This window comes from Drosophila serrata, unplaced genomic scaffold (assembly GCF_035046125.1).
Source record: "Drosophila serrata isolate PLE 108 unplaced genomic scaffold, ASM3504612v1 contig_249, whole genome shotgun sequence".
Taxonomy (NCBI): Eukaryota; Metazoa; Arthropoda; class Insecta; order Diptera; family Drosophilidae; genus Drosophila; species Drosophila serrata.
Window position 1 is genome coordinate 1272613 of NW_028257147.1, and position 25149 is coordinate 1297761.

At 38.1% G+C, this 25149-nt stretch overlaps 6 protein-coding genes and 1 pseudogene across 7 annotated transcripts; 5 read left to right on the forward strand and 2 right to left on the reverse strand.

Moving 5' to 3' along the window:
• Window positions 1-287: 287 nt before the first annotated feature.
• ppk13 (pickpocket 13) lies at window positions 288-3647 on the reverse strand. Its single transcript, XM_020956848.2, has 7 exons — window positions 3485-3647; window positions 3300-3426; window positions 2951-3235; window positions 2778-2865; window positions 2377-2462; window positions 1170-1651; window positions 288-439 (listed from the first exon to the last, which is right to left on the reverse strand). Exons 1-7 carry the CDS (start codon window positions 3645-3647, stop codon window positions 288-290), a joined length of 1383 nt encoding a protein of 460 aa, XP_020812507.2.
• A 1009-nt stretch (window positions 3648-4656) lies between these two features.
• Window positions 4657-6076, forward strand: LOC110187456 (uncharacterized). Its single transcript, XM_020956844.2, has one exon. It carries the CDS (start codon window positions 4683-4685, stop codon window positions 5958-5960), a length of 1278 nt encoding a protein of 425 aa, XP_020812503.2. The 5' UTR covers window positions 4657-4682; the 3' UTR covers window positions 5961-6076.
• Window positions 6077-6368: 292 nt separating this feature from the next.
• On the forward strand, window positions 6369-12800 carry LOC110179897 (uncharacterized). The gene is made up of 3 exons (XM_020947493.2): window positions 6369-6524; window positions 11980-12211; window positions 12619-12800. Coding segments are annotated over exons 1-3 (327 nt in total). The 5' UTR covers window positions 6369-6522; the 3' UTR covers window positions 12712-12800.
• Window positions 12801-12935: 135 nt separating this feature from the next.
• l(2)05287 (WD repeat-containing protein l(2)05287) lies at window positions 12936-22553 on the reverse strand. Its single transcript, XM_020956821.2, has 7 exons — window positions 22292-22553; window positions 21840-22226; window positions 21106-21760; window positions 20865-21043; window positions 18566-19731; window positions 18139-18509; window positions 12936-13393 (listed from the first exon to the last, which is right to left on the reverse strand). Exons 1-7 carry the CDS (start codon window positions 22381-22383, stop codon window positions 13025-13027), a joined length of 3219 nt encoding a protein of 1072 aa, XP_020812480.2. The 5' UTR covers window positions 22384-22553; the 3' UTR covers window positions 12936-13024.
• Window positions 15207-18073, forward strand: LOC110179894 (uncharacterized). The gene is made up of 2 exons (XM_020947492.2): window positions 15207-15856; window positions 17640-18073. The coding sequence occupies exons 1-2, from the start codon at window positions 15767-15769 to the stop codon at window positions 17781-17783; spliced, it is 234 nt and encodes a 77-aa protein (XP_020803151.1). The 5' UTR covers window positions 15207-15766; the 3' UTR covers window positions 17784-18073.
• Window positions 19774-20855, forward strand: LOC110187432 (nitric oxide synthase-interacting protein homolog pseudogene; annotated as a pseudogene). Its single transcript, XR_015271661.1, has one exon. The product of XR_015271661.1 is annotated as a nitric oxide synthase-interacting protein homolog pseudogene (transcript).
• Window positions 22554-22929: 376 nt separating the features above from the next.
• On the forward strand, window positions 22930-24634 carry LOC110187425 (malectin-A). The gene has a single exon (XM_020956815.2). The coding sequence runs from the start codon at window positions 23129-23131 to the stop codon at window positions 24200-24202; it is 1074 nt and encodes a 357-aa protein (XP_020812474.2). The 5' UTR covers window positions 22930-23128; the 3' UTR covers window positions 24203-24634.
• The last annotated feature ends 515 nt before the right edge of the window (window positions 24635-25149 follow it).

Consider the following 25149-nt stretch of genomic DNA (forward strand, 5'->3'; position numbering starts at 1 on the left):
GATAAATATTATTTACTATATTTATTGTTAGGCCTAAAATTATTTAATTCATTAATTTAATTTTTAATTTTAAGCATTTAATTTAATTTAATGAATTTATATCCATCTTTGGTTCTTTTATATTATATATTATTGCTAGTGAGTAGTAACTTTAATTCAATTACAATAATTTCTCATTTAAACATTTCTTTTAATTTAAAAGTGCATAAACATATCTCTTTTTATAGTTAAAACTTTTAAACATTTTATTTTAATTAGTAAAATATTTCAAATATTGATTTCCGTTCTCAGTAAAATCTTTTGGGTAACATTAAACGTTTCAGGCGATTTTTCTCATTGATATAAGTGCTATAAGGCCGAATGGTGATATAGTAAAAGATTTCCACAAAACTGAGCAGACTTGCGCCCACAAAAAGGCCAGTAGTTCCACCAATAGATACTAGAAAATAATTTAAAAATTTAATAATTAATAAATAATTTATTATTAATAAATTATATTTAAAGCCTTGCAGAGTATTTTATTAATTTAATTTAATTTATTTACCTCGCTCTCACGCTCTCTCTCTTCCTCTCTCTGCATCTCAATGTTTTCTGGTTTGCCTTACACTCCCTGGGTAGCTCTAGCTCTCCTACTCTCCTACTCTCTAACTCCCTCTGCTTCCCTAGTGATAGCGCGCTCTCTCTCTCTAACTCTCACTTTCTCTGTTCTCTTTACTCGGGGACTATAAATAGAAGCGCTTCTGGCCCGCCGGCCTCAGTCTGTCCGTGGGGTACCCAGTGTTAACATCTAAAGTGATCGTGGAAGTGATAGTGATTACCCTTGGACTCCAAAAATATCATCTGGATCTGGATAACGAGGAAGCAGCTCACCACGTCATACCATAAGAAGCCTAATTAAGGTCTGTGGATATATAACTCTACACCGGAAGTATCTAAGCACGGATGAAAAAGGGTAAGTCTTAATCATGACAATTATGTTATATGTTTTATGTATAAAGATGCTATTGGAGCTATGCATATAAGTATTATTTTAGTTATATAATTCCCATTAGTTTTCCTATTCATTTACTCATATATGACTTCTTAATGATCCTATTATAAACTGCAAGGGTACATTTGGCATACCAAAGCAAGTTTCCTTTCTTATTTTCATTAATTCATTAACTCACCAACTAAATCCAATTTGCCTCGCACTAAATTCCTTTTATATCTCTCCGTGGGCAGCTCAATGAGACCCACTTCGATCCTGGACACTGGATTCTGCTGTCCCACCATATTATCCTTGCTATCATAGACCGTCGTAATGTCCACTTCCGTGCAGGATGGCAGACAGTCACACACGAGACCCTTACGACCACGTCGCTTTGACCATTTGGCTATGATCACCGATAGATCCTCATAGTTCCGATTCAGACACTCCAAGCCATCCATATTGCAGAGCTGCCAGTGGGGTGAGTTGGGGGACAGGTGGCTGGAGCAGTTGCACAGTTCCATCTGCCGATCCTTGCGACACTGCACGGTGCAGGCACTATAGCTATAGTGACTGTGCACATCCAGGATATTCTCATCGGCAAAGCGGCAGTTCCGCTGATGAACACTCGTCTGGCGGATCTCCTCGTCGTTCTCAATGTCACGCTTAGAGATGTATCTTCTGTATATATAATATATTTTAATTTAAATAATATTTTAAGTATATAAATTAAAAAATTGTGAAAAAGTTGTAAATGAAAACCAACAATTTTTTTAATGTATCAAAATCAATCAAGATTTTTGTTTATTTATAGATTGTTTATCAATAGATTTTTAACCTTCGTATACCACTAAGAAACCGTAATCATATAAATATATATATGTATTCAGGGTAAATCCAAGCTTTGTTAATATCATAACTAAGCCAAAAATCGAATCTAATCTAATTTCAATTCGGAAAGCTTTTTTATGTTTTTTTTTTATACGTCTAATAAATCTGCATACTGAGTTTTAAAATTTTAAAATTAAATTTTTCGGTAAATTAAAAAAATGTTTCTCTTGCAAACATAGCTAGTTTAATTCCCCTGTTGATGCTGATCAAGACTATATTAGATTTATAGGGTCGCAAATCATTCCTTCACTGAATTTTAAGCTTCTGACTAAAATTATAATACCCTTCAAGGATATGTAAATATTTCTCACTTACAAGATTTACAAGTTTTAATTTGAGTAAAATTTCTAGTGTCCCTTATATATACAAAAATGGTCCTTATAAAAAGAACGTAGTGGTTTTGATTAAAAAATTTAAAAATAAAATATTTAAAGTTGTTAATAATTATAGAAAAATATTTAAATAATGAAGAAATAATATTTGTAGTAATTTTATTATAGTAAAATATTTCTTACACAAAGGATATGTAGGGTCCAACCACCAGGAAATCCGTTTTGGGTGTGACTAATGTAGGTACTTCTTCAGTACCCAAAATAAAAACCTGTTCATGAGAAAAAAAATATTAAATTATGATAAAAAATTAATTATCTAATTGTTATTTAATTACTTAAAGCATTTGACTTTATATTTTATATACAAAAAATGTGGAAAAAGATTTTTTTTATTGAAATCCAAATCTTCTCTATAGTTAAAAGTTTTCAAAAATCCGCAGCACACTTTTAGGTTGTGGACTTTCAAACTGTCTATGATTATATTTATTTAAAATTATTTTTTGAGCTCTATTTTTTATATATGTTTTTTTTTTTTTTGTTAATTTCAGTTTTGATAACCTAATTATTTTATTATTTATTATTACCGTAGCCTCCGTATGCAATTCCATTCTCAAAGCTCCCGGTCCACTGTCTCGATTTGAGTACATATTCAACTTGGGGGCTTTGCTGCTTCTAAAAATATTAAAATTATTTTAAAATATTATTAAATTATAAATATTTTAACGTATTATTTGAGATATTTATAAGATAAACCCACCCCGCTTGCAGTGAATTAATGGCATAACATATTCCCAGCTCCGTTTCCATGCGATGAAAGTATTTGCAGCACTCAAAAGGCTGATTATTCCACTCACAATTGCTGATGGAATCCACACAGCTGCTCCTGACCAGTTCGGCATAGTAAGAGAAGTTGGAATAGAAGCAGGAGGCGGTGACCTCCTCACCACTGCACTCATGGACCGTGTGATAGGATTCGCCCCTAAAAAAGGCAATCTCGCTAAGGACCTCCTCCAAGGTGAAGTCATGATCGGCGCCCCATAATCTGATAGGGAAAGGGGAGAAAATATATATATTTTTCCATCTAATAGTAACCTTCTGGAACCTACTGTTCCGCCACCTCTTGAATCCGATCCATGTTCTTTGATTCACAAACAATAATCGCTGGAAAATTGGTATTCCAATCCCGATACGAACTCTCCACCACAAAGCTAATGGCATTGTTCTCAAAGGCACCTGAAAAGATGCCTCATCTTATCTTTATCTCAAGAGGAAGATATGAAAGCAAACTCACTCAGTGAGGCCTTTATGAGCAGCCAGGAGGCATACCACGAGACCACCAGACAGATGACCCAGAAGATGCGCTCCAACCAACTGGCATCCTTGTCCACAATGAACCTGGCTCCATGCAAAGTGGAGTTCTCCAGATACTCCTCTATAATGCGTCCGAATCTCATAATGGATTGTGGTCACTCCAATGTCCAAATAGTGACTAATTTCGTATTATTTGTGTAACTGCAATCGAGGACCTTATTAATGATTATTGGATATCTGTTAACCATCTCCGGCAGTTGTTTATTTTCCCAGACTTTTCTAACACGCAACTGTTCCCGGGGAATTAAATCAACATTTATCTAAAGATTTACTTTTGCTAGAATACAGTTATATTTGCTGCGCACAAATAATGTCTCAAGACACCGTTTATTTACTTGGATATTAAAAGTTAAATCTGCTATAAATTTTGGCAAATTAGTTGCTAACGTGGAAGTGCGAGGGATTTGCGTAAAACGTTTAATCTTTGTGTAAGTAAATAATATTACATTAATGTAGTAGCGACGCACAATTAAGATATAGTTATTAGAAGAAGGAATATTGGTTAGCAATGTGGGTTAAAAGGGGGTTTAATGACAGGTTGAATGGGATGAGTTTAAAGAAATATTTAAGATCTATAGCCTGATGAAATAAATACCTAACAAATATTTCATAAAGAAATAATGGAAAAATGATTAAATGATTTATTTAATAAATATATGAAACATTTAATTAACTACAAATTCAATGACATACGCATCACTCTTATCCTACAGTTATTGGCATTTATTATAAAATTTTTACCCCATTTGCTGCGTTCCTTTGACTTTTCAAAATCAGGGCCTTGAACTCCTTTTCGAATTTCATAATTTCGCACATTTATTTTCGCTTTCATCAGCCATTCAACGCCTGATTCGACACACCCCCATAAGCTGACCCTTAATTCCCAGTTACACAGTCTAGGCCCAATGCAAATAATATGAGAGATTTTGGTACTAAGGCTTTTCCAACTGGCAATCCCCCCGCCACGAGACTATACACACTTCCCTATCTGGCGAGAGATACACTTGTCCCTATCTCGACCAGAATTTACAACAGTCTGGTGGGAGGGTGGATCTATATAAAAAGCCGAACCCACTGCCAGAATTCCAAAACAGAATAGAATAGAACAGAATATTGAGATGGCCACTGCCCTGGAATTGAGCAGCAAAGAGATTCGCGGCCTTTGCCAGCGTTATCTTCACCAGGATGTGCCAGAGTCGAATCCAGGATTCGATATCATTAGCTATCAGCTGAAACCCACCTCGGATGCACCGGCTGGTTATCTGGGAAGTCACTTCTACCTGCAGGTCACCCTGAAGCTGCACAACTCGGACGAGGAGCCCCGCCAGCTGACCTTCTTCTCCAAGTCTGCACCCGAGGGCAATGAGGCGCGAATGGAGTATTTAGAGGACTTTGGAGTCTTCCAAAAGGAGATTGCTGTCTACCAGAATGTCCTGCCTGAACTTCACAAAGCCTGTGCCGAGGTGGCCCCGAAGTGTTACTATGCAGACAAGAATCTCCTCGTTTTTGAGAACCTCGCCGATCAAGGATATCGCATGGGTGCAAGTCGTGATGGTTTATTGTCATACGAAGAGCTCCATTGTTGCCTAAAGACCTTAGCTGCCTTGCATGCTGGTTCCATCATCCAGGAGCAGAAATCGGGTAAAAAACTTCCTGAAACCCAACCAAAATCGGTGGTGGAGAATGCCTATCCCAGCAATGTGGGTCCAAAACATCTGCGTTGGGTAAACTTCCAGAATGCCTGCCTGGTGCTCAAGGAGTTCATTAAACTGATGCCTCAATATCAAGACAAGTTGGATTATATCTTGGAGAATTTCACTCAGAGGATGTCATTTATTTTCGAGGCTGTCAAGACCTCGGAGAAGTATCTAAACACCCTACTCCATGGCGATCTGTGGGCCAATAACATAATGTTTCAGTATGGAAAATATGGTGAGAGTCCGCTGCAGTGTCGCCTCGTGGATTTCCAGCTGGCAAGGTATGCACCACCTGTCCTGGATGTCCTTACAGTCGTGACTATACCCACATCGAAGCAGTTCCGGGATGCCCATCTTCAGGAACTTCTGGCGGAGTATTATCGCTTTATGACCGAGTTCCTGAAGCGTGCAGGTTTGGATATAGCTCGATTTATGCCGGAAAAGAGTTTTTACGATTCCGTGGAGGAGTTCAGCAGCATTGGTCTCATCGAAAGCTGCCTTTTCTGCCATTTGGTGACCCTACCACCGGAATCCACCAAGAAGCTGACCAGCTCCGCCGATGGCTTCAGTGATTTCTTCAGCAATCGTCGGATTGAGATCTGTGTGGAGGCCTTCAACAAGGATGAGTTATACAGAAACCGTTTAACGGACATGGTTCAAGATTTTGTGGATAATTTTGTACTCAAGGGGGAAGAGTAAACTTAAATTAATTGCTAAGTAAACATATTAATATTAATTGAAAGACGTGTACATATATATAACAAAATATAACAACATTTAAGCTTAATTAAATTGCATTTAATGAAGAATAGAAAGTGATAAGTTTTTCATTTCAAAATAAATTATATTCCCCCAAAAAATATAATTACAAGCCTTGAAAATTCAAAAGCGAATCCCTCAACCCCAAGTTAAGTTTTTACTCAGCATTTATTTAACATGCTTCGTTGAGTTTTCATTTTCGTTTAGCTTCTCTTTTGCTTGTTTTCTTTTAAGTTTTAAAAACTTTCAAGCTGTGTCCAAAACCTGCAATCCGATACGAAACGATACGATCTCCGGCTTCGGCCAGTCTCCGGCCGCTTGGCTTAAACTCAACTTAAACTTAAATTCAGTTGCCAATTGGCCGCGTTCAATTCAACAACTGCTGGCGGCTTAAAAACTCACAAAAAAAACTCAACTGTCACTTAAAGCCTTAATGAGTAAATAAATAAAATCGCCTTAGTTTTTCTAAATCGTTTAATCGGGTTTTTATTAATCAAACAAAATGTGAGTTTAAATTAAATTAAATAAGTGTGTGATCAAGTGTTTGCTTTGATTTTAATGTATATTTCTTAATTTTGTGCAAAGAAGATGTTAGGAAATTGAAGTGGTTGAATGAATGTTAAATAAATAAAATACAAATTCAAGGACTTATATTTTGTAACAAACTTTAAGATGTATAAAAATGTTGAATATGTATATTTAAAAATTATGCATATTACCAAAGATGTTCACCAAAATCAAATCTTTTATAAATAAAATTATTCCCCTTTCTACACATATATAAAATAAATAAATAAATAAATTTTAAGAATACAAAAAGGACACATAAGCTTGTGTTAGAAATCTTAAAATCAATTACAAAGTTATTAAAAGTTAAATAACAATACATAGATATCTAAAAGCAAACTTCCTCTTAATTGAAAAGTAAAAAATTAAACCAAATGCTAATAAATGTATAAAGTTAATAAAGTATTAGCTAAGCTATCTACACAATAAATATAAAATATATATATATAAATATAAAGTACTCAAATACAATTTAAAAAGAATAACCCTTCATAAATACTTTGCGCTCTAAACTCCGGGATTCCCCGCTTAAAATCCTCTAAGAAATATTTGTAGTCTCCAAAATTACATAATATTTAAAGCCCCATAAAATGCAATGATCCCACAGCATATAATTTTTAAAATTAAAAAATTCGCTGCGGTAGTCACCTCCCATAAAGTGAAGCAAAACAGTGACAAAAAAAGAGGGACAATAAAAAATGTGACAAAAAACTGTGACACGTACAATGAAAAAAGCCCATAAACTACTTGACCTATCACAAGAGCAACAATAGCAACAATAGTTTAAAATTGTTGACGACAACAACATCAACATAGCATTCATTGACTGACAAGCATAAAATCGAAAAGCAGAAAATGAAAAAACTTACGACGCCTGCACTCAACACATAGTTTTGTTTAACGGTCACGTTTTTTTAACAAATGCGCAAAAATGCCCAAAAAAATTAAAAATAAAAAAAAAAAAGAGGGTAACCACACTGAAATTCATAAAAACACAGACCCAATAAACTTTATGAAAATAATAACAATAATGCAACCAACAAAAAATTTTGTGTGCCGCATTTTCAATTGACCAAAGTGAAGACCCAAAACAAATGGCTTTTAGCCCATATTTCGATTTGGCCACTTACGCCATTTGGCTAATAAATATGATCCGCATATCGAATATTGACCATGGGTGGCAAAGGGGGCGTGGCATATTGTGGGAGTGCCAATGGGCGGGAAGGCGCGTGCCTCGAGCTTAAATAGGTTATCACAGTTATTACCAAATACAAAATAACAGGCTATTTATAATAGGGCTTTAATTGAATATTCATTTAACTTTATATACATTTTTATTCAGTGTGAAATCTGATACGAAATATTATGCTAAATAATAATACTAGATTAATAATTTTAGATTAATATTGATTGGCTATATCTCAAATTTGATGAAAATCTGTTGAAAACTGGAAAAGTTACAATTTTTTCTTGAAATTCTCCGATTGTTCCTATGTCAGCTATATATGTATATGTATATATATAGTCCACCAATTCGGCATGCTCCGATTTATAAACTTGTAAAATTATATAGAAGATCAACTGCATAGTTTCATTAAGATAGCTTACACCTAATATTGGTTCAAATCAAATCTCGCATATGCATATGATTCTCAACTAGTTCTAACATCCCCGGAACGAAGTGACTTCTGCCAGCCGAGTTTCAGAAAAGTTTTGTGTTACAAAAGTTGCAAGTCATTGTTTATTAGTGTTCAAACTTAGTAACTGATCATACATACTTACTGGTCATAGATACTTGCTGATCATACTTACTTACCAATTATAGATACTTAATGTTCAGAGTTACTTACTGCTCATAGCTACTTACTGGTCATAGATACTTGCTGTTTAGAGTTAATTACTGATCATAGTTAATTACTGATCATATTTAAATAAATCGTCCGATTGTTCCTATGTCAGATATATATATGTATATATATATAGTCCACCGATTCTGCATGCTCCGATTTATAAACTTGTAAAATTATATAGAAGATAAACTGCATAGTTTCATTAATATAGCTTGCTCTTAAATTGTTCCAAAACAAATCTCTCCCATGCATATGATTCTCAACTAGTTCTAACATCCCCGGAACGAAGTGACTACTGCCAGCCGAGTTTCAGAAATGTGTTGTTACAAAAGTTGCAAGTCATTGTTTATAAGTGTTCAAAGTTACCAAAGGATCAAAATGACTTAATGTTCATTGATACTTACTTGTAAAAGTTACTTACGGCTTATACTTAATTACTGCTCATAGTTAATTATTGATCATTGTTATTTACTGATCATAGTTACTTAATGTTGATATATACTTTAAGATCATTGTTAATTAATGAAACATACATAAATATATATCAATTTTTGAATATTTTATATTATTATCCCATGAAAAACCAAACTATTTAAACCCCTTAAAACTGCATATTAAATCCCATTTAATTACCATCTGTCACAACCTCCATACTGAGCTACTCCTCTTCCTCAAACAATATTTTAAAGAAAACAAATGTAAAACAACATTTTTAATTAAAAACTTCATGGGGAAGTGAAATGTGCACAAAAAAAGGGGCAACAAGACAACCATCCTCTACCTCCGGCAACCTTGAAATGATTTAAAAAGTTTACACTTTCGAAAAAATTTAACGATCACTTGGCTACCGCTCGCCGCCGGCTAAAACTTGTAATGAACATTAAGTGCGAAGAGGTTTTCGTACCCATCCAGCTCTCATCCCTGATTATATATTATATCCCAAGGTTCCTGCATAACGGTAGCGATTCAACCTAATTTTCCAGACCCAGTTTTTTGATCCCACGCACCCAAAATAATTATATACCTAGAAAAATTGTAACAGATGCGTTCAAACGTTCATGTTTCCTCATTGTCCGGCATGCAAAATGTAAACAAATTTGTGGACTTGTTGTAGAATAACAATAATACACAATACGTCAATCTTTGTCAATTAACCACATGACCCAAATTGGGAATGCTATAGCCACGTACATATATATATATTTGTATATATACCATGGAATGTACGTACGTCTGCCTGTCCTACTGAAAAGAAAAAAAAGCGAAAACTGCAGCGACGCTCCGTTGACGCCAATTGGATTCCATTGACCTAATCATGGTGTATAGTCACTGCTGTTCAGTTGCCGAGAGCTGCAAGTAAGTAGCTGACCGAAAAGCCCGGACTCCGTACTCGAAATGAGCCCCCGAAAACCTGAAAATGCCAACACATTTCTCGTCTGGCAACGGCGCTGGCGATGGCGGCGCATGCGCAAAACGCCAGCCAGAATTGCATAAGATGATGATGATGGCCGGGGGTACCAAAGTTGGCCATTGGATGCCAAGCGAACAAGTCACGGGACACCAACTTGGGTGGGGTTTATACCCCGCCATCAAGTGGGTGCTGCTGGGTCACTGAACCAAAATATATAACCACATCTATATAAAATATATGTACATATATATTTTTGCCACACAAAGAAGGAGATGTCTTCAAATTTAAATGGTTTTATGCGCTCGAAAATGCAGTTCCGCATTATTATATTCTTTAATTTATGAGTTCTTTTATTTGGTAAAGTGATACAATGTCTTCAGAATGAAATAAGTCGAGATTCGGGTCATTTTGCATTATAAAATTAGGAGCAGCAATAAGGAAGAATAATGCATTTAGGGTTCCTGGTCATTTTGGTTTATAATGATCATAAATAATAGTACTAAATTTCAGCCAATTTATAAAAATGATATAATCTTAAATTATGTTCTTTATTAATATGTAACTTTAAAATGCAATTAAATTTGATCCTTTGATATATTAAATTTTAGCATATAAAAGAAGAATTGGTTTAATGTAATTAAAGAATTTTTCAACAATTTCTATATTTAAACGTTAAATTTGATTTGATGTATATTATAAAATATATGATATTTTTACCCTTGCAGAGGGTTTTATATTTTTAGTCAGTGAAGAAGTCATTTCTTACCCTATAAATCATAGCTAGCTTTATTAGAAAAAAATATTTTTTTTTTATTTTTTTGGGTTACATCATTAAAATTGTAAAATTTGACAAAAATTTTGATTTTAAAATTTTTTTAAATTTAGTTAGCAGATTTATTAGCCGTTTTAAAACTAACATACAAACGCTTTCCGAATTGAAATTAATGCATTTTTGACTTAGTTATGAATTTGTTAGTTTTAATGATTTTGTGTAAAACTAACAACTCCAGGTCCTATATGCAGGCTCCATTAAAAACTGTATTATACTTTCAACATGTCCTTCCGCAAACCCGAAAAGCCACCTTTAACAAGTATTTTCCATATAAGTATCCAAGTACACAGTCCACTCCATTGATTTGCATTTCGTTGCATCACATTCACTGCTCAAAAGTTTTTCCCAGCTCCTTTGCCTGTATAAAAATCTCATTATCAAGCCCAGACTATGGCAATCTTGCTGCCTTTAAAAAGTGCCATGAACCATTGGCAAAACCATGAGTTAGCAGGTAACCGAAGGGCGAAAATACAAACACACAGAGTCAGACGGGCGGAGGCACTTGGACAGACTGCCGCAAGTGGCAATATCAAGTCCAAAACTTACATCATCGCAACCAGAGAGGCAAGTGTGGTCGTCACTGCCGGTTATCCAATTAAAAGCAAAGATCAGGGATCTTTTTTTTTCCAGGCCAAGACGCATGACGCTGGAAAATATCTCTCCAGCGGCAGCACAAGAGTTTTCCACCAGGCCAGACGCACGCGACATCTAGGAAATGGCAATCACATGACAACCAAGTTTTAGCTATGCAGAAAAATAGAAAAAATTCAACGGTGATGACTGGAAAATAGCTAGGAAAATATGTGATGAATCCTGAAGTGGAATATTGAAATATTATTTAATGGAGAAATATAAACACACTCTAAGAACTAAAGGGGTATCCCCTTTTAAAATTGTGTAATATTTTTACTAATTTCATGTTCCTCAAATATGATAAATCTTTACTATATAATATCTAAAAATTCAGCTCTCTTAACGCGTCAGCTGACTTGGCCAACGGGTTGCTTGGTTGTCCCAAGCCTCCGAGAGTGGAGAGTGAAAAGCGGTCATTTAGGCGTGGACTGGATGCGTGGTTTGAAAAGTGCGGGAATGGGGAATTTGTCTGTGGTGTGTGTGTGCGTGACAGGCGGAAACTTGTAATATTATATGCACGCCACAATTATGTAATGATCTTCATCACCAACGCTATAATATGTAGCCTTAAGTCGAGCAAGTGGAATATTCGTATACATCTGTCAGTCATCCAAAACTCAACGAGGCGTTATCTTCTTCATTTCTTCTGTATTTCATGTGATAAAGGTACCTCCTGTGCGGTCGTCTCAGTAACTGGTCAGCTCTTGTATTGGCCCTGTTGTCTTTCTTGGCCGTAATTGAGGCCAGGCCTCAGAGGAACCTGCAACATGTGGCCGTGGTGGAGAATGCTGCCTGGGAACAGACACTGCCTCAGCAATTTCAGAATCCCTTTTACAAGACACCAAGAGTAAGGGATGCTTTGGCCAGATCCAGTTGGTTTGGACCCGGCGAGGAGGTGGTAAGTTGAGAGTATCATTAAGTATTCTTTAGTAACTAAATCGGAATAAGAATATAAGGTAAGAAAAGTCTAAGTGGGTCAACATGTCGTATACGTAATATTTTAATAGAGCTTAACTTTGAGAAATTTTAAGATTTATGTAAGCTCTAAAGCCACACAAATAAGCAAAAATGATAAAGAATATTGTAATAAAGTGTTTGTTAATCAATTAACTACATTTTAAAATATTTAATTTATTTAAAAAGTTAGTTTCTAGCGTAATGAATCTTGAAATAACAAAAACTGCACTTGCTTAAAACTCTTCCTATTTAAAATGAATTATTAGCTTTATAAATCTTTTGAAAATGTAATTTATATACTTACTTAAATTATCTAAATAATTATACATTTTAATCATTATTTTTTAGGTTTATGACCGTCAGGCTGAAAAAATTCCACGCATGGAAATCTACAATGTGCTGTCGCATGCCGGCTTGATACCACGCCGGCGTTTCCTCTAAAACTAATATTAAATAATCCATAAACATTTATCTACTGTAAACTTTATAAAAATAAAAATCAAAGTCATTAGTTTAGGAATGAAAAAAGCGTAACTTTAACTTTGTTAATGGAAATAAGTTAAAAGAAACTTTTCAAACAGTCAAAAACTCTTTTAAATAATCCAATTCTATTCAATTATCTTATCCTTTTATCTTATCCTTTCTAAATTAAAAAACTCTTTTGATTTTGTATTATAAACATTTTTGTCTTATACAAAAATAGAAGAATTTATTAGGGTCTTTATTAAAAACAACTAAATAGATTTGTTTACATTCATAACCTTAGCTTGGTGCTTTGTGCTGCCACAGACTTCAATCTATTGTCCAAAGCCTGCTCGTCAGCATCTTCTCCCGTTGGCTTTTCCTCCAGCTTTTCATTCTGTTCCAGCAGCGTTTTCCTGGTCGCCTCACTATCCTCTATGGCTTCAACATCAACATCCACATCCTCTTCATCAGCACTATCCGCATGTGACAGGCCATTGCCATTGATGGCACCACCATTGGTCAAGGCGGCATCTCCTCCTCCTCGTCCAGTTGCCGAGGAATGCCTTGAGGCACTATCTGATGGGATGAGCAGCGACTTGACAAATTCACTGCAAATGAGGCTCATGGCGGGCATCGTGTGGGCGGACAGATTGACAAACTGTAATCCAAAATAAAGAAATAAAACGATTAATTGGCATTGACCTTGGTGAAGTTCAAAAAGTGTGTTAGTAGTGGCAGTGCTGATCGGATTTTTGTGAATGGTGAAATATATGCAAATTAATTAATAAGAAAGTTTTTATTCAAAAAGAAACAAATCAAAAAATGTAAGAGTAAAATAAAAACAATATTTAAGCTAACTCTAATTGAAATAACTATCTTTAAACTTTCTTACAGTTCGTATTTTCGTAGCCAAAAACTATATAAACTGTATCTCATTTCATTGAGCTATAAAAAGGCTAAGCTCCCAACAATTTTTAGTTTTGGCGCTTGTACTTATTATTATGATATTTTTTTTGGGTGTCGAGATTGCGGTTCAAGTTCAGCTTCACGCGCTGGACAATGTTAATCACATGATTATTATTCGCTTTCGGTTTTTTGTCATTGCTGAGCGTCTTTTAAATGTCTAATGTTTTGTTTTGTTAACCTTCGCGCATGCGCTTGCGATGGCCTGTTTGTTATTGTTGCTCCATTTTAATGCAAAATTCAAGTAGTTCATGAAATTGGCAAAGACAATCGAAGTGCAAACACATCTTTTGAGTGTCAATCAGCTGAACAGGCCAGGCAGAGTATGCAATTTGTATTTTTGTTTTTCCAGGAAAACACACTCAGTGGCTCAGTGACTCAAACCGATTCTGGGGGACAATAAATCGCAAAACACAAATTGAGTTCATATTCGAAAGAACCGACTAAAACCAGAATAAACTCTGGAAAACAACGATAATTGGCAAAAGTAATTAAAGCAACTGAGTTACAATATTACACCTAGCAACAGTGCCGGCGTCGGACAACAAAGAGCTCCCAATTATTGGCCCTCAAGCATAATAATCGAGTAATCGAGTTCGGGGGAGAAAAAAATGGTAAAGTAAAGTGTCACCGGCACGCAATGGAAAATGTTTGCCACACGCATAAAACAATAAATTGAAGGGGACAATGGATATTGCGGGAGGAAGGGGAGGGAAATGTGGCAATTCAATTTAAGAAACTGTGGAATAAAAAGAAATCGGGAAAGAAAATTATAAAATTATGCTTAGTGAAAAAAAACTAGGGAAGCCACTAAAGTAACCAATAATTTATGCAAATCACAGAGACCGTAATTATTATTATTATTATTATTATTATTATTATACGTTTTTTTCGTTTAAAAATAGGTTTTTTTTGATATAAATGAAAAATTAATTAGAACTTTTGAAAATGATAACATGTCGTATACGTAATTTTTCTAAATATGGCTTGACGTATACGTAATTTTTGTAATAAAGTTTCGCTTTACAAATTTTAAGAACTAATTCAGCACAAAAGTTAAAAATAAGCAAAAATAATAAAGAATAAAGTGTTTGTTACTATGTAATGATTTTTATATACCCTTTCAGGGTATTATAATTTCAGTCAGAAGCTTAAAACGCAGTGAATAAACCATTACCGAACCCATAAACCATATATATTATTGATCAGCATTAAAAGCCAAATCGATCTATGTCTGTAACAAATTTAATTTTTTGAAATTAAAAAATAAAAATTTAAGGGGGACATCGTTAAAAAAAATTGTCAAAATTTGACAAAAAAAATTAAATGTTATTAATGTATCTGATTAATAATGTTAGGAGAAATTTAGTAAAATTCTACAAAATAATTGCATATTCAATTTAAGAATTCGATTTGAGTTTTTGGAATATTTATTCATTATTTATTCTTCCCATTCCACTGTGCTCCAGTGGGCGGCAGTTCGGCTGCACCGACAAACCCCATTGACCATTCACAATAGACTCTAATGGCAAGTGCACAAACAAGAGAGAGAGCAAGAGAGCAGCGGTCACAATAATAACAAAACGAAGAGTTACGAGAGCGGGTCACGCACGATGACAAAGCCGAAGCCCGAGCCGAAGTCCAAGTCACACGCGAAGCCCAGCCGAAGACCACACAGCTGGGAGCTGTATAAATGGCCGATAGCCCCAACGACAGCTTAGCACTTTACCGTTGTATTTCGCAGAAAAACAACAGTTAGCCGGAAAGAGAGCCACACGGAGAGCGAGAATCGACAAAAATAACGGAAGCGCGTGCCGCCAAAGTTTACGGAAATAAAAGCGGACAAAAGTTCATCCTCGCGCTGTCTCTCTCTCCCTTTCGCTTCCCTCCCTGCTCTTTCGCTTTAACTGCAACTGACAAAGTGGCAAAATCAGATTAAACGATTTACGGGCCACTGACAAAACAACAGAAAAATAAGAACAAAAAACAACAAAGTGCAGTGTGCAGAGGCGGAGACAGAGAACTCCTTGCTGAGGAAGGGAAAAAAATAGAAAGAAATTTCCGGAAAATGTGGCCCAACTTTGTAGCTGTCATTTCCCTGCTGTGCCTTGCATTCATCGCCTGGGCGAAAGCTGGACCCGTGCCAATTGTGAACGAGGTGAGTGAAAAGGGGTAAAAGGATTGCGGGAATTGCAGGGGATGCAGGCTACTAGTAGGTGGCAAAAGGAACACACACACGCACACAGCACTCACAGGGGGGGAGGCATGAATTTGGGGCAATGACTTCACTCGAATTTCACGCCGAAATGGCCGCCTTCGCCGCCACTTGCAGCAAAAGTGCAGGAAGTGCAAAACTCGCTAATTAAAAGTGGGCGGCGTTAGGAATTCGCTCGAAAGAATAAACAGAGTGCACTCTTTAATTAAAAGATTGCTTTCGAATTAAAAATAATGGCTGGGGGAAAATTATAAACACAAATTAAACGGAAGTCAAACTTTGAAATACCCTTCGAGAAATATATATACAAAATAAAATGTTCTGGCGTTATCAGTTTTACATTTTACCCTGAGATTTATTTCCTATAAACACTTTTTTGGTTTTCCAAACTTTCATATTGTTTTGCTAAATTCATACTTGGGAATTTTAATCGATATCTCAGAAAATCCATTATGCTTATATTTGTTAGGTCCTTTTTTTATATAAGGATTACATTATCAAATTAAAAGTTCACTTCATCTTAAAAACTACGAACTATTTCCTTTGTAATCAATGAAATATTAATTATTTATGGAAAAAAGTTTGCAAAACAAATATAAAAATTAAGGGTTAAAAAATTAATTGTGCTGTTTGAAAGAATATTTAAATCATATTAGAAACTTTCTTAGAAACCCTTAAAACCCCCTTAGCAAGGGTATAATATTTATAATGAAAAACACTACAACTAAGCTGGCAGAACACGCTGGCAGTGGGTGCTGCCTTAATCTGTGTAACTAAATATAGTCAAGAGGCAACAGTTTTTTTTTATTCCCAAGACACCGTGCCGGTGACAGGCGTGTATATAATACATATTAAAAATCTGGATCCTATCCGCTTATCAACTGCCGTGCAGACTTGACCCTTGATAGAACAAAACAAAGTGATTAATCAATTTTAAAAATAACAACAACTGATTATTAAAAGTGATCTTTGGTAAGGAATACCCCCAAATTGCAGGAGTCAAGTTCAGTTATTGCTGATTATTTAAATATTATATAAGGCTATGCTATCAATAATTTGACAATATTAAGGGATCATGACGACATCTCAGCTTCTTTAATATAATAAATTATGAAAAGAACCTGATTAAATAATCTTTTCAAATGGAAATTCCAGTAAATTGGTCTTAAATATAATAAGGTGATTACCCAAGGCGCATGTGAGATTAAAGGATCACGTGAGAAGTCAATCATTCTCACCTCAGGTAGACCTATTCCAAAAATCCCTAAGCGAGTTAGTAAATCGCAGTTGCTAGGCTGATAAATCTCACTCGATGTATGCCCAATTTAAGGGGGCTTCCAAAAATAAAACCCACTTGGAGAAAACTGCGTTATAAATCTCAATGGAAATTATTCAAATTGAGTTGAACGCGAGTTGTTGGGCGCAGACAGAAAAAAAATATACAAAACACAAAAGACAATCACAAGGGACAAAAGATGTGCAATGAACAGGCGTCAGAACCTGGGAAAATCATGTAAAAATATATACACAAATATATTCTAAACTTTGAACTACTTTTGTGGGTCGCATTTGCATAAGAAAGCTGTTCCAGAAATAGCACTTTAATCATAGTATTTTATCACAAAAGTAAAGGCACGTAATGTTTACTTTTCTTCTAATTAAATATATGCCTCACAAATTTGCATCTTAACTAATTAATATCCCTTACTTAAAATCCAAATTCCAGCATCAACAACTAATGCCCAAGGTCCCTCAATGGCACTGTCTACGCTATTTTAAGCATGATGTCCTCATGATGAGACGCTGTCGCCACTTGCGTGTCCCGACAGCGCCTCGACTTGGGGATGTCCTTAAGCGTAAGAAGAAATAGTATCCGGCCTATAGACAATCAACGTCAATACTCAACACGACTGAGCAGCAACAAGATCAATTAAAGTTACCTTTTTTAAAGGATTTCTAAGATCAGAGACCAAAGCTAAATCAAATATATATATAATATGTACTACCAATTAATTCTACAATTTCTAAACTTTATACTAAGTCCTAACAAATTGTACTTCATAGATGTGTAAGATTTCAAAATAAAACGACTAAGAACTCTACTAAAGCAAATTAAATTAATTTTTAAAGACAAAATAAATCGCAAAAAAACCTTTTAAAGCCTGCTAATATATTCCTTCTTATAGGAATATCTTTATAATTAATTTATTATAAACAAAACTTACCGCATTAACAGCACTATGTTCTCCACGACCAATGATCAGGGGACCATTGCTCTCCAGGGTCTCCGCGGTCACCTTTGGCTTCGTTACATGAATACCGAATGTCGCGTGCCTTAGCAGATTCTCACTGTCGGCGGGCTGATTGGCGAAACTAATGGGAGCAGGTGCATCATCCGATGGACTCTGACCCGGTGGCGCCAAATAAGCAATCTCCTGTGAATGTGTAAGCATCAGCAGCGACGACTGCGCCTGCCAATCCACATTGATGGAGCTCAGCTTGGGCTGTTTCCGGGGCAGCCAGGCCAAGCCATAGGTCTTGGGCAGATTACTGCGCTGGTACAGGGGCAGCGGAACATTTGGTTGGAAGACATGCACTAAGGAAAGAGTATTAATCATTACAATCAATAGAATATATATGATTTCCACTTACACTCATCGTTTTTTGTGATTACAGCCATTAGATTGGTGGTCGGATCAAAGGCCAGCTGGCGAACGGATAGCTTCAGACCGGCCTGAAGTCGTAGGGTCAGCAGGTTCCAGATCAGGACCCTGGATTCTGTACAAACGGCCACTAAGTGAGCTTGATCCCCGGCTCCGAATTGCACGTGTGATATCAGTGCCAGTCCCTGCACTGGAGCGGCCATTGCAGGAATTCTTTTAGCCGTTTTAGTCTTGTTACTTTCCCCCGTCTGTGGCTTTTCTTTCTTCTTCGGCTTGCTGCTCTCGTCCAGTTTGAGGATGCTAAACAAAGCAGCCACATCCTGCGGCACAAAATTCTCATAGTTCCGTCGCCTTTTTGCCAAAAGATCGATTCGATACTTGGCTTTGTAGCGATGCCGCATGTGCAGGCGATGCAATCTAGCGTCCAGCTTAAGGAGCTTCATCCGCGAAGCCTCTGGCAAGACAGTTTTCTGTTGCAGCAGCTCCATTAAGCGATTTTTGTGCGCCAATGGCACCGCGCAATCAATACCAAAGCGACGCAGCAATTGCAATTTCTGGTGCAGATCAAGTTCAGGCATTTTCATGATGTACTTAAACACAGACTCCTTTTTGTCATCTTCCGGTTGGTTAAGGAGCTTGCCCGTGAAAGGTTGCCCCACTATCAAGGCCTTGGCCTCCTCGATCACCGCTTTATCGTCGCTTTTGATGAGACTCTGTAAGAGTCCCCACAATTGCTGCCTCTGTTGGACGATATCTTTTTTAGCTCCATTTAGGGGTGTCTGTGCCAACCTTAGCTGGGCCTTGGCTATTACACCATCCAAGCCGGGCGGACAACTGAGCGTGTGCTGTGGCACTCGTGGATCCCTGGAATTGTATAGGGCCAAAATGTTGCCATAGCCAACGGCTAAGATGGAGCCATCCTGCGAGAAGCATAGCGAGCCAATGGAGAGGTTCCTATAGCTTGTCTGCGCCACGCAATTCCACATCTTGCCACGTTTATAGATGTTCTCAGAGTCGGTAATGCCCCAGATTTTGATCACATTATCCTCACCAGCGGTGGCACAAAGCAAGTCGTCCACCTGGAATTGATTGGAGAAGCTGATGGCCTTGAAGCCATGTTCGTGTGGCAGATCAATGTCGGTATTTAGGATGTAGCTGGAATGAATTTAAATTGATTAAAGCTTTTAATTAAATTGTATAATATTTTCAGGGTAAGGAGTTTGTGATAAATCTGTCAAATGATTTATGTGGTCACTTTCCTCATTGAGATCTATAATCCTTCTACAATTTCAAACCAAAAATGACTCGCCACGCTCGCAACTGCACCGCCGGAGCTGTGTACACTTACAACGAGAAGAAGCGTGACTCCGCCAAGTCTGGCTATGGGACCAAAGCCCAGCGCCTGGGCAAGGACTCCATTAAGTCCTTCGACTGCTGCTCCCTAACGATGCAACCCTGCCGCCGGCCTGTGGTCACCAAGCAGGGCTACCTTTTCGACAAGGAGGCCATACTGCAGTATATAGTAACCAAGAAGAACGAATACAGCCGCCAGCTCAAGGAGTACGAGCGGCTACGTCGCCTAGAGAAGGATCAGGCGAACGACGCAGCTCACACTCAACAGCGAGCGCGCATGGAACGCTTTGTGAATTCACAAAAACCAGTGGAAATAACTTCTGCTTCCCTTTCAACTTCTTCCTCCATTTCCAACATAAGCAACAGTCACAAGAATAAGCAACCCAGCTTTTGGCTCCCCTCGGAGTGTCCCAATGCTGGAATGATTAAGGCCAAAAAGCCGGATCCGCTTATATACTGTCCAGTTTCACATCAACCATTAAAGGTCAAGGATCTGATTGACGTGAAGTTTACGCTGCTCAAGGATGGCGGCGACAGCAAGCGCTCTCTAATCACCAAGGATGCGCGCTACATGTGTCCAATAACCCACGATGTTCTGAGCAATGCTGTGCCCTGTGCCGTGCTGCGTCCCACAGGTGATGTGGTGACCATGGAGTGTGTGGAGCGATTGATCAGGAAGGACATGATTCATCCGCTAACCAATTACAAGCTGGAGGACAAGGACATTATTCCCCTGCAGCGAGGAGGGACTGGTTATGCCAGCACCAACGACAGCTTGCAGGCCCAGGAAAAGAGACCCACATTGCAGGTATAAGATTATCTATCGAACTTTTTTCTCTAAGATGAAGATTTGCAAGCTCTCAATTAATCCAGTGACTTCTTTAGGAAAACTAATGCCAAGTTCTTTTAAATATATGATTAAAATCGTCTCTCACCTTTGCAGCTTCTCATTGAATTGCCAGAACTTGAGCCTTACTTCGGCAAAGTTCTCCAGATCGTTGTAAACCTCACCGGTGGCCATCCAATTGATGTTAAAGGCCACTCGGGTTATTCGCGTATTGTAGATGATTTGATTTGCCTCCTCACTATGTACATTGGTGTCCACCACGCGTAGCTAGGAAATAATTAAACCAATTAATTGCTTAATGTTCTCATAATTCCCTAAACATTACTCACATTATAAAGCATATTCTTGGTGTATGCTGAGTAGAATTGCAAGTGTCCTGATCTGCCATTTAGCACCAGCGTATTGGTCCTGGGATTCAAACACAAGCCCAAGGGGAACTTGCTCATGCCAGTCTTGTCCTTGACCTCATATGTAAAATGCTGGACGGTTGACTTGATCGCATTATTGCTGCCACTCAGCAGTTGTATGGCATTATCCTCGGTGCACACAAGCACATTCTCATTGTCATTGCTCACTACTATATGCCTGATCACACTGGCCAGTCCGGGCAAATACTTGCGTTCCTCGGGCATTACCACCGACCACTTGACCAGTACTCGTTCATGGCCACCGCTGTAGATGCTAACGCCCGAGGGCGAGAAGGCCAAGCTGGTCACCTCGTCATGATGCCAATGGAACAGGGTGTTGGTCATAGTCTCACGGCTCTCGAAATCCCGCCAGACAAAGATTTGACCCTCGGCGTCGGCAGTAGCAGCCACCATTTCGCAGGGACTCATCCGAACACAGGTGATCAAGTGCTGTTTGGGGCTCTTGAAACGGCAGAACTTCCAGGTCACATAGTTCAAGAAGTAGATGTAGAAGCCTTGGGCTATGATTATATACTTGTAATGACCCTTTCCCACGTCCACGAGGGGTGTGCGAACTCTGTGAAGATGGAATATTAAGTTGTAGTTGTACGTTTTAAGGCAAATATACAAAAAGGAGCTTGATTTCCGAGACTCACTTCAGCTTTAGGCCGCAATTCAAATTAATCTTTTCGCCCGTACTCGTATTGACCACAAACCAGTTCACCTGTTCGCCACTCTTTCTCTTCGTCGTGACAAAGGCACAGGCTGTGTCACCACCTTTGTACAGATTTATCAGGTGGCAGGTGAGGACATTGGCTTCCGGCACACCCAGCTTCAGAGATACAGTCTTCTTAAGCACACCCGCTCTCCAGTTCCATCGCAACACCTCGCCAGTACTCGTGCAGCCCAGCAGTAGATCCGTCTGCTTCAGGTCCACCTCCAAACTGATCAAGGGAGCCTTGGCATCATCGAGAACCCTTGTGAGTTCACCCGTACTGGTGGCATACACCTGCACCTTTGTCAGGCATCGCACGAACATGAACCTGGAGGGCAGGAAATGTAGTTTTAGACAGAAAATTATACATCACTTCCAGGCTGAGCCACTAACCTTCCATCAGGCGAAAACAGAGGCGCATGTTCCACGATGTTGCCGCCTGCCAGATACTGCAGCTCCAATCGGTCCTCGTCGTCAAAATTCATGGCTCTCCGTGGGTTAGTCCTGCTCTTTAGGGATCCTCAGTGCTGCGGCACTGTTAACGGAGGGGAATTTCGTTCAATTAAAGCGATTTAAGCCGCTTTTCGTGGACTTCTTCAACAATTGCACGTGTAGAGCAGTGTGACCGGTCAGTGAGCGCCAAGAATATACCAAATGTGATATACTAAAATATATACTGCTAAGTCGTTGAACAATTTAATAAATTATTATATTAAATAAAAGACATATATTGGTGAATGGGTTTGGCGAGAAAGCTGTCGAACTTTGCTTTATATATTAATAAGTTAATCAATTTAATCAAGAAACGTAATAAATGAAAAATATAATATTTTTAACCGGAAAATACCAACTGTCGCCACTGGTTCTCTGGCTTAGCATGACTGGTTCTGTTCCGTCGGCTTTCGAGCAATTTATTAATAAATGTTTATATTAAAATACCATAAATATGCAAAACAAATCTTTTGTATTATTGAAATTAATTTAAAAACAACTATTGTGAGGAAAGAAAATGCTTTTAAAAAAATAGTTCAAAACATCGATACTATCGATTGTCGTGCCAGCACTATACATGCTGACTGTATAGAAATATATTAATACATTTGTTAATGGCTCAAATCCGGCTCGCAGAGTGCTCCTATTAGCCAACTCAGCTAGCCGGGCAAAAGAACTTGGCCAGGATAAATCAGAAGGACAAAAGCCGACAACCGGACACCTGGGAACCCGAGAAAAATGCGAAGAAAACTCCAAGGAGCAAGAACAACAACAACAACTGCTAACATGTGCAACGTTGCATGGAAAAAGGGGAGTTTTGCGGACCACTTGCTGTCTAGTTTGATGTCCCTCTTCCTGGCCGTCCTCGTTCTCATCTCCTGCAGCACCAGCAGCAGTGCCGCGGATCCCCTCAAGGTCATATACGCCGTTAATGCCGGCGGAGAGGAGCACACGGACCGGAATGGCATTCAGTACGACGCTGATCCTTTGAAGGGCATTGGCATCGCTTCGGACTATGGCAAGCACCTGCTGATGATTGGACGGGTGCACGAGCAGGACGAAGTGCTGTACAGGACGGAACGCTACCACACCACCACCTTTGGCTACGATCTGCCCAGCGACGGCGACGGGGATTACGCGTTAATCATGAAGTTCTGCGAGGTGTACTTCGATGCGCCACAGAAGAAGGTTTTCGATGTGCTGCTCAACAGGAAGCACACTGTGGTCCGGCAACTGGACATCTACGATCAAGTGGGTCGCGGCTCCGCCCACGACGAAATAGTGTACTTCAAGATCAACAACGGACGGCTGAACTACGAGGGCGAAGTGTCCGATGTACGCAATGGTCGCCTGCGGCTGGATTTCATCAAGGGTGCTCTGGATAATCCTAAGATTAATGCGTTTGCCCTGCTTAAGGGCGATGTTTCCCAGCTTCCGCGTCTGCACGGCACCGAGGCGAGTGAAAGGATAAAGCCGGAGGTGGGCAGCAGTAACAGCAAGCAAATAGTGGACCAGAAGCAGCCAGGACACCAGCCGGAACGAGTTGTGCGCACGCAGAGGGATGATGTGGATGAGGACGACGAAGATCTGGATGATGAGGAGTTTGGCGACGAGCTGCCCGATCAGTTGAAAGAGAGTGGCGAGCACAGTGATCACTCTGCATCGCAACAGAAATCAACGGACTCGAAGAAACCTTACAGTGGACCTCGTCAGCCAAATCCATACTCCATGGACGACTCCTCCATACTGCTCCCCGTGTTCATCGCCATTGGAGCCTTCATTCCGCTGCTATTCTGCCTTTGCAAGCTGTGATCCCCCATCCGTGACCCGATCTCGACCTGCCAGTTCATTTCCTGCTGCTTTTTGTGATTTTTGATAAAAGACTTAATTATAATTACTTATCGTTTAGTTCGTACGTTAGCCACTTGCCCCAGAGACCGTATCCCGATCCCATAGGCGCACAACTCGCTCTCTATCGCTCTTAACACTCTACACTTTCCGTACTTTGTAAGCTTCTTAAGTTCCTTTTGCGTTGACCACTGCCGTCACAGGCGGCTCGGGTACTTAATCCTGTTGAGTCACTTGATTTATATATATATTCCTAAGTCTAGGTCTATTTCTAACTCTAGATCGCTTAGTGGGATGTGCGCACAAATTTTAGGCGGGTTTTTGGCGACAGTTTCATTTGGAAACTGTCTTATTTGGATATGGAATGAAATAAAATCAACCTTGTTTGTTATTGAACAATAAGTTTGTCGTTATTTATCATGTTTATCAATATATTATTTATGTTGTGGGCGTTTATTTTTTTTAATATTTAAAAATTTCAATATAAGCCCTCAACATCATAGAGTGCAAAATGACAATTCTTGATATATCGTATAATCATATTTGTTCTTAAAAACTATGTTTGTGTACCATTTTTTACTGATATTCTTCTTAAATAATTTCCACAAAATAATGCGTATATCATTTTACGTGATGGGTCCCTATTATTTTAAAATATTTAAGAAATTTCAATATAAGCCCTCAAAAAACAAAACTTCACATATCGGATTTGAAATGGCAATTCTTGATATATCGTATAATTATATTTTTTTCTTATAAACTATCGTTGTGTTCCATTGTTTACTGATATCCTTCCTAAATAATTTTCACAAAATAATGAGTATATCAATTAACGTAGAAGGCGCTTAATTTTTGTAATATTTAAGAAATTTCAAAAATAAATTATATTGAACAGAATTTTTGACGTCGCA

Coding starts and splice junctions, on each gene's coding strand:
- ppk13 (XM_020956848.2), bottom strand. CDS start 3,647: ATGAGATTCGGACGCATTATAGAGGAGTATCTGGAGAACTCCACTTTG. Junction 3,236..3,299: donor ATTCAAGAGGTGGCGGAACA/GTAGGTTCCAGA, acceptor TTTCCCTATCAG/ATTATGGGGCGCCGATCATG. Junction 1,652..2,376: donor GGACCCTACATATCCTTTGT/GTAAGAAATATT, acceptor TTATATATACAG/AAGATACATCTCTAAGCGTG.
- LOC110187456 (XM_020956844.2), top strand. CDS start 4,683: ATGGCCACTGCCCTGGAATTGAGCAGCAAAGAGATTCGCGGCCTTTGC.
- LOC110179897 (XM_020947493.2), top strand. Junction 12,212..12,618: donor TTGGACCCGGCGAGGAGGTG/GTAAGTTGAGAG, acceptor ATTATTTTTTAG/GTTTATGACCGTCAGGCTGA.
- LOC110179894 (XM_020947492.2), top strand. CDS start 15,767: ATGTGGCCCAACTTTGTAGCTGTCATTTCCCTGCTGTGCCTTGCATTC. Junction 15,857..17,639: donor CCGTGCCAATTGTGAACGAG/GTGAGTGAAAAG, acceptor TCCAAATTCCAG/CATCAACAACTAATGCCCAA.
- LOC110187425 (XM_020956815.2), top strand. CDS start 23,129: ATGCGAAGAAAACTCCAAGGAGCAAGAACAACAACAACAACTGCTAAC.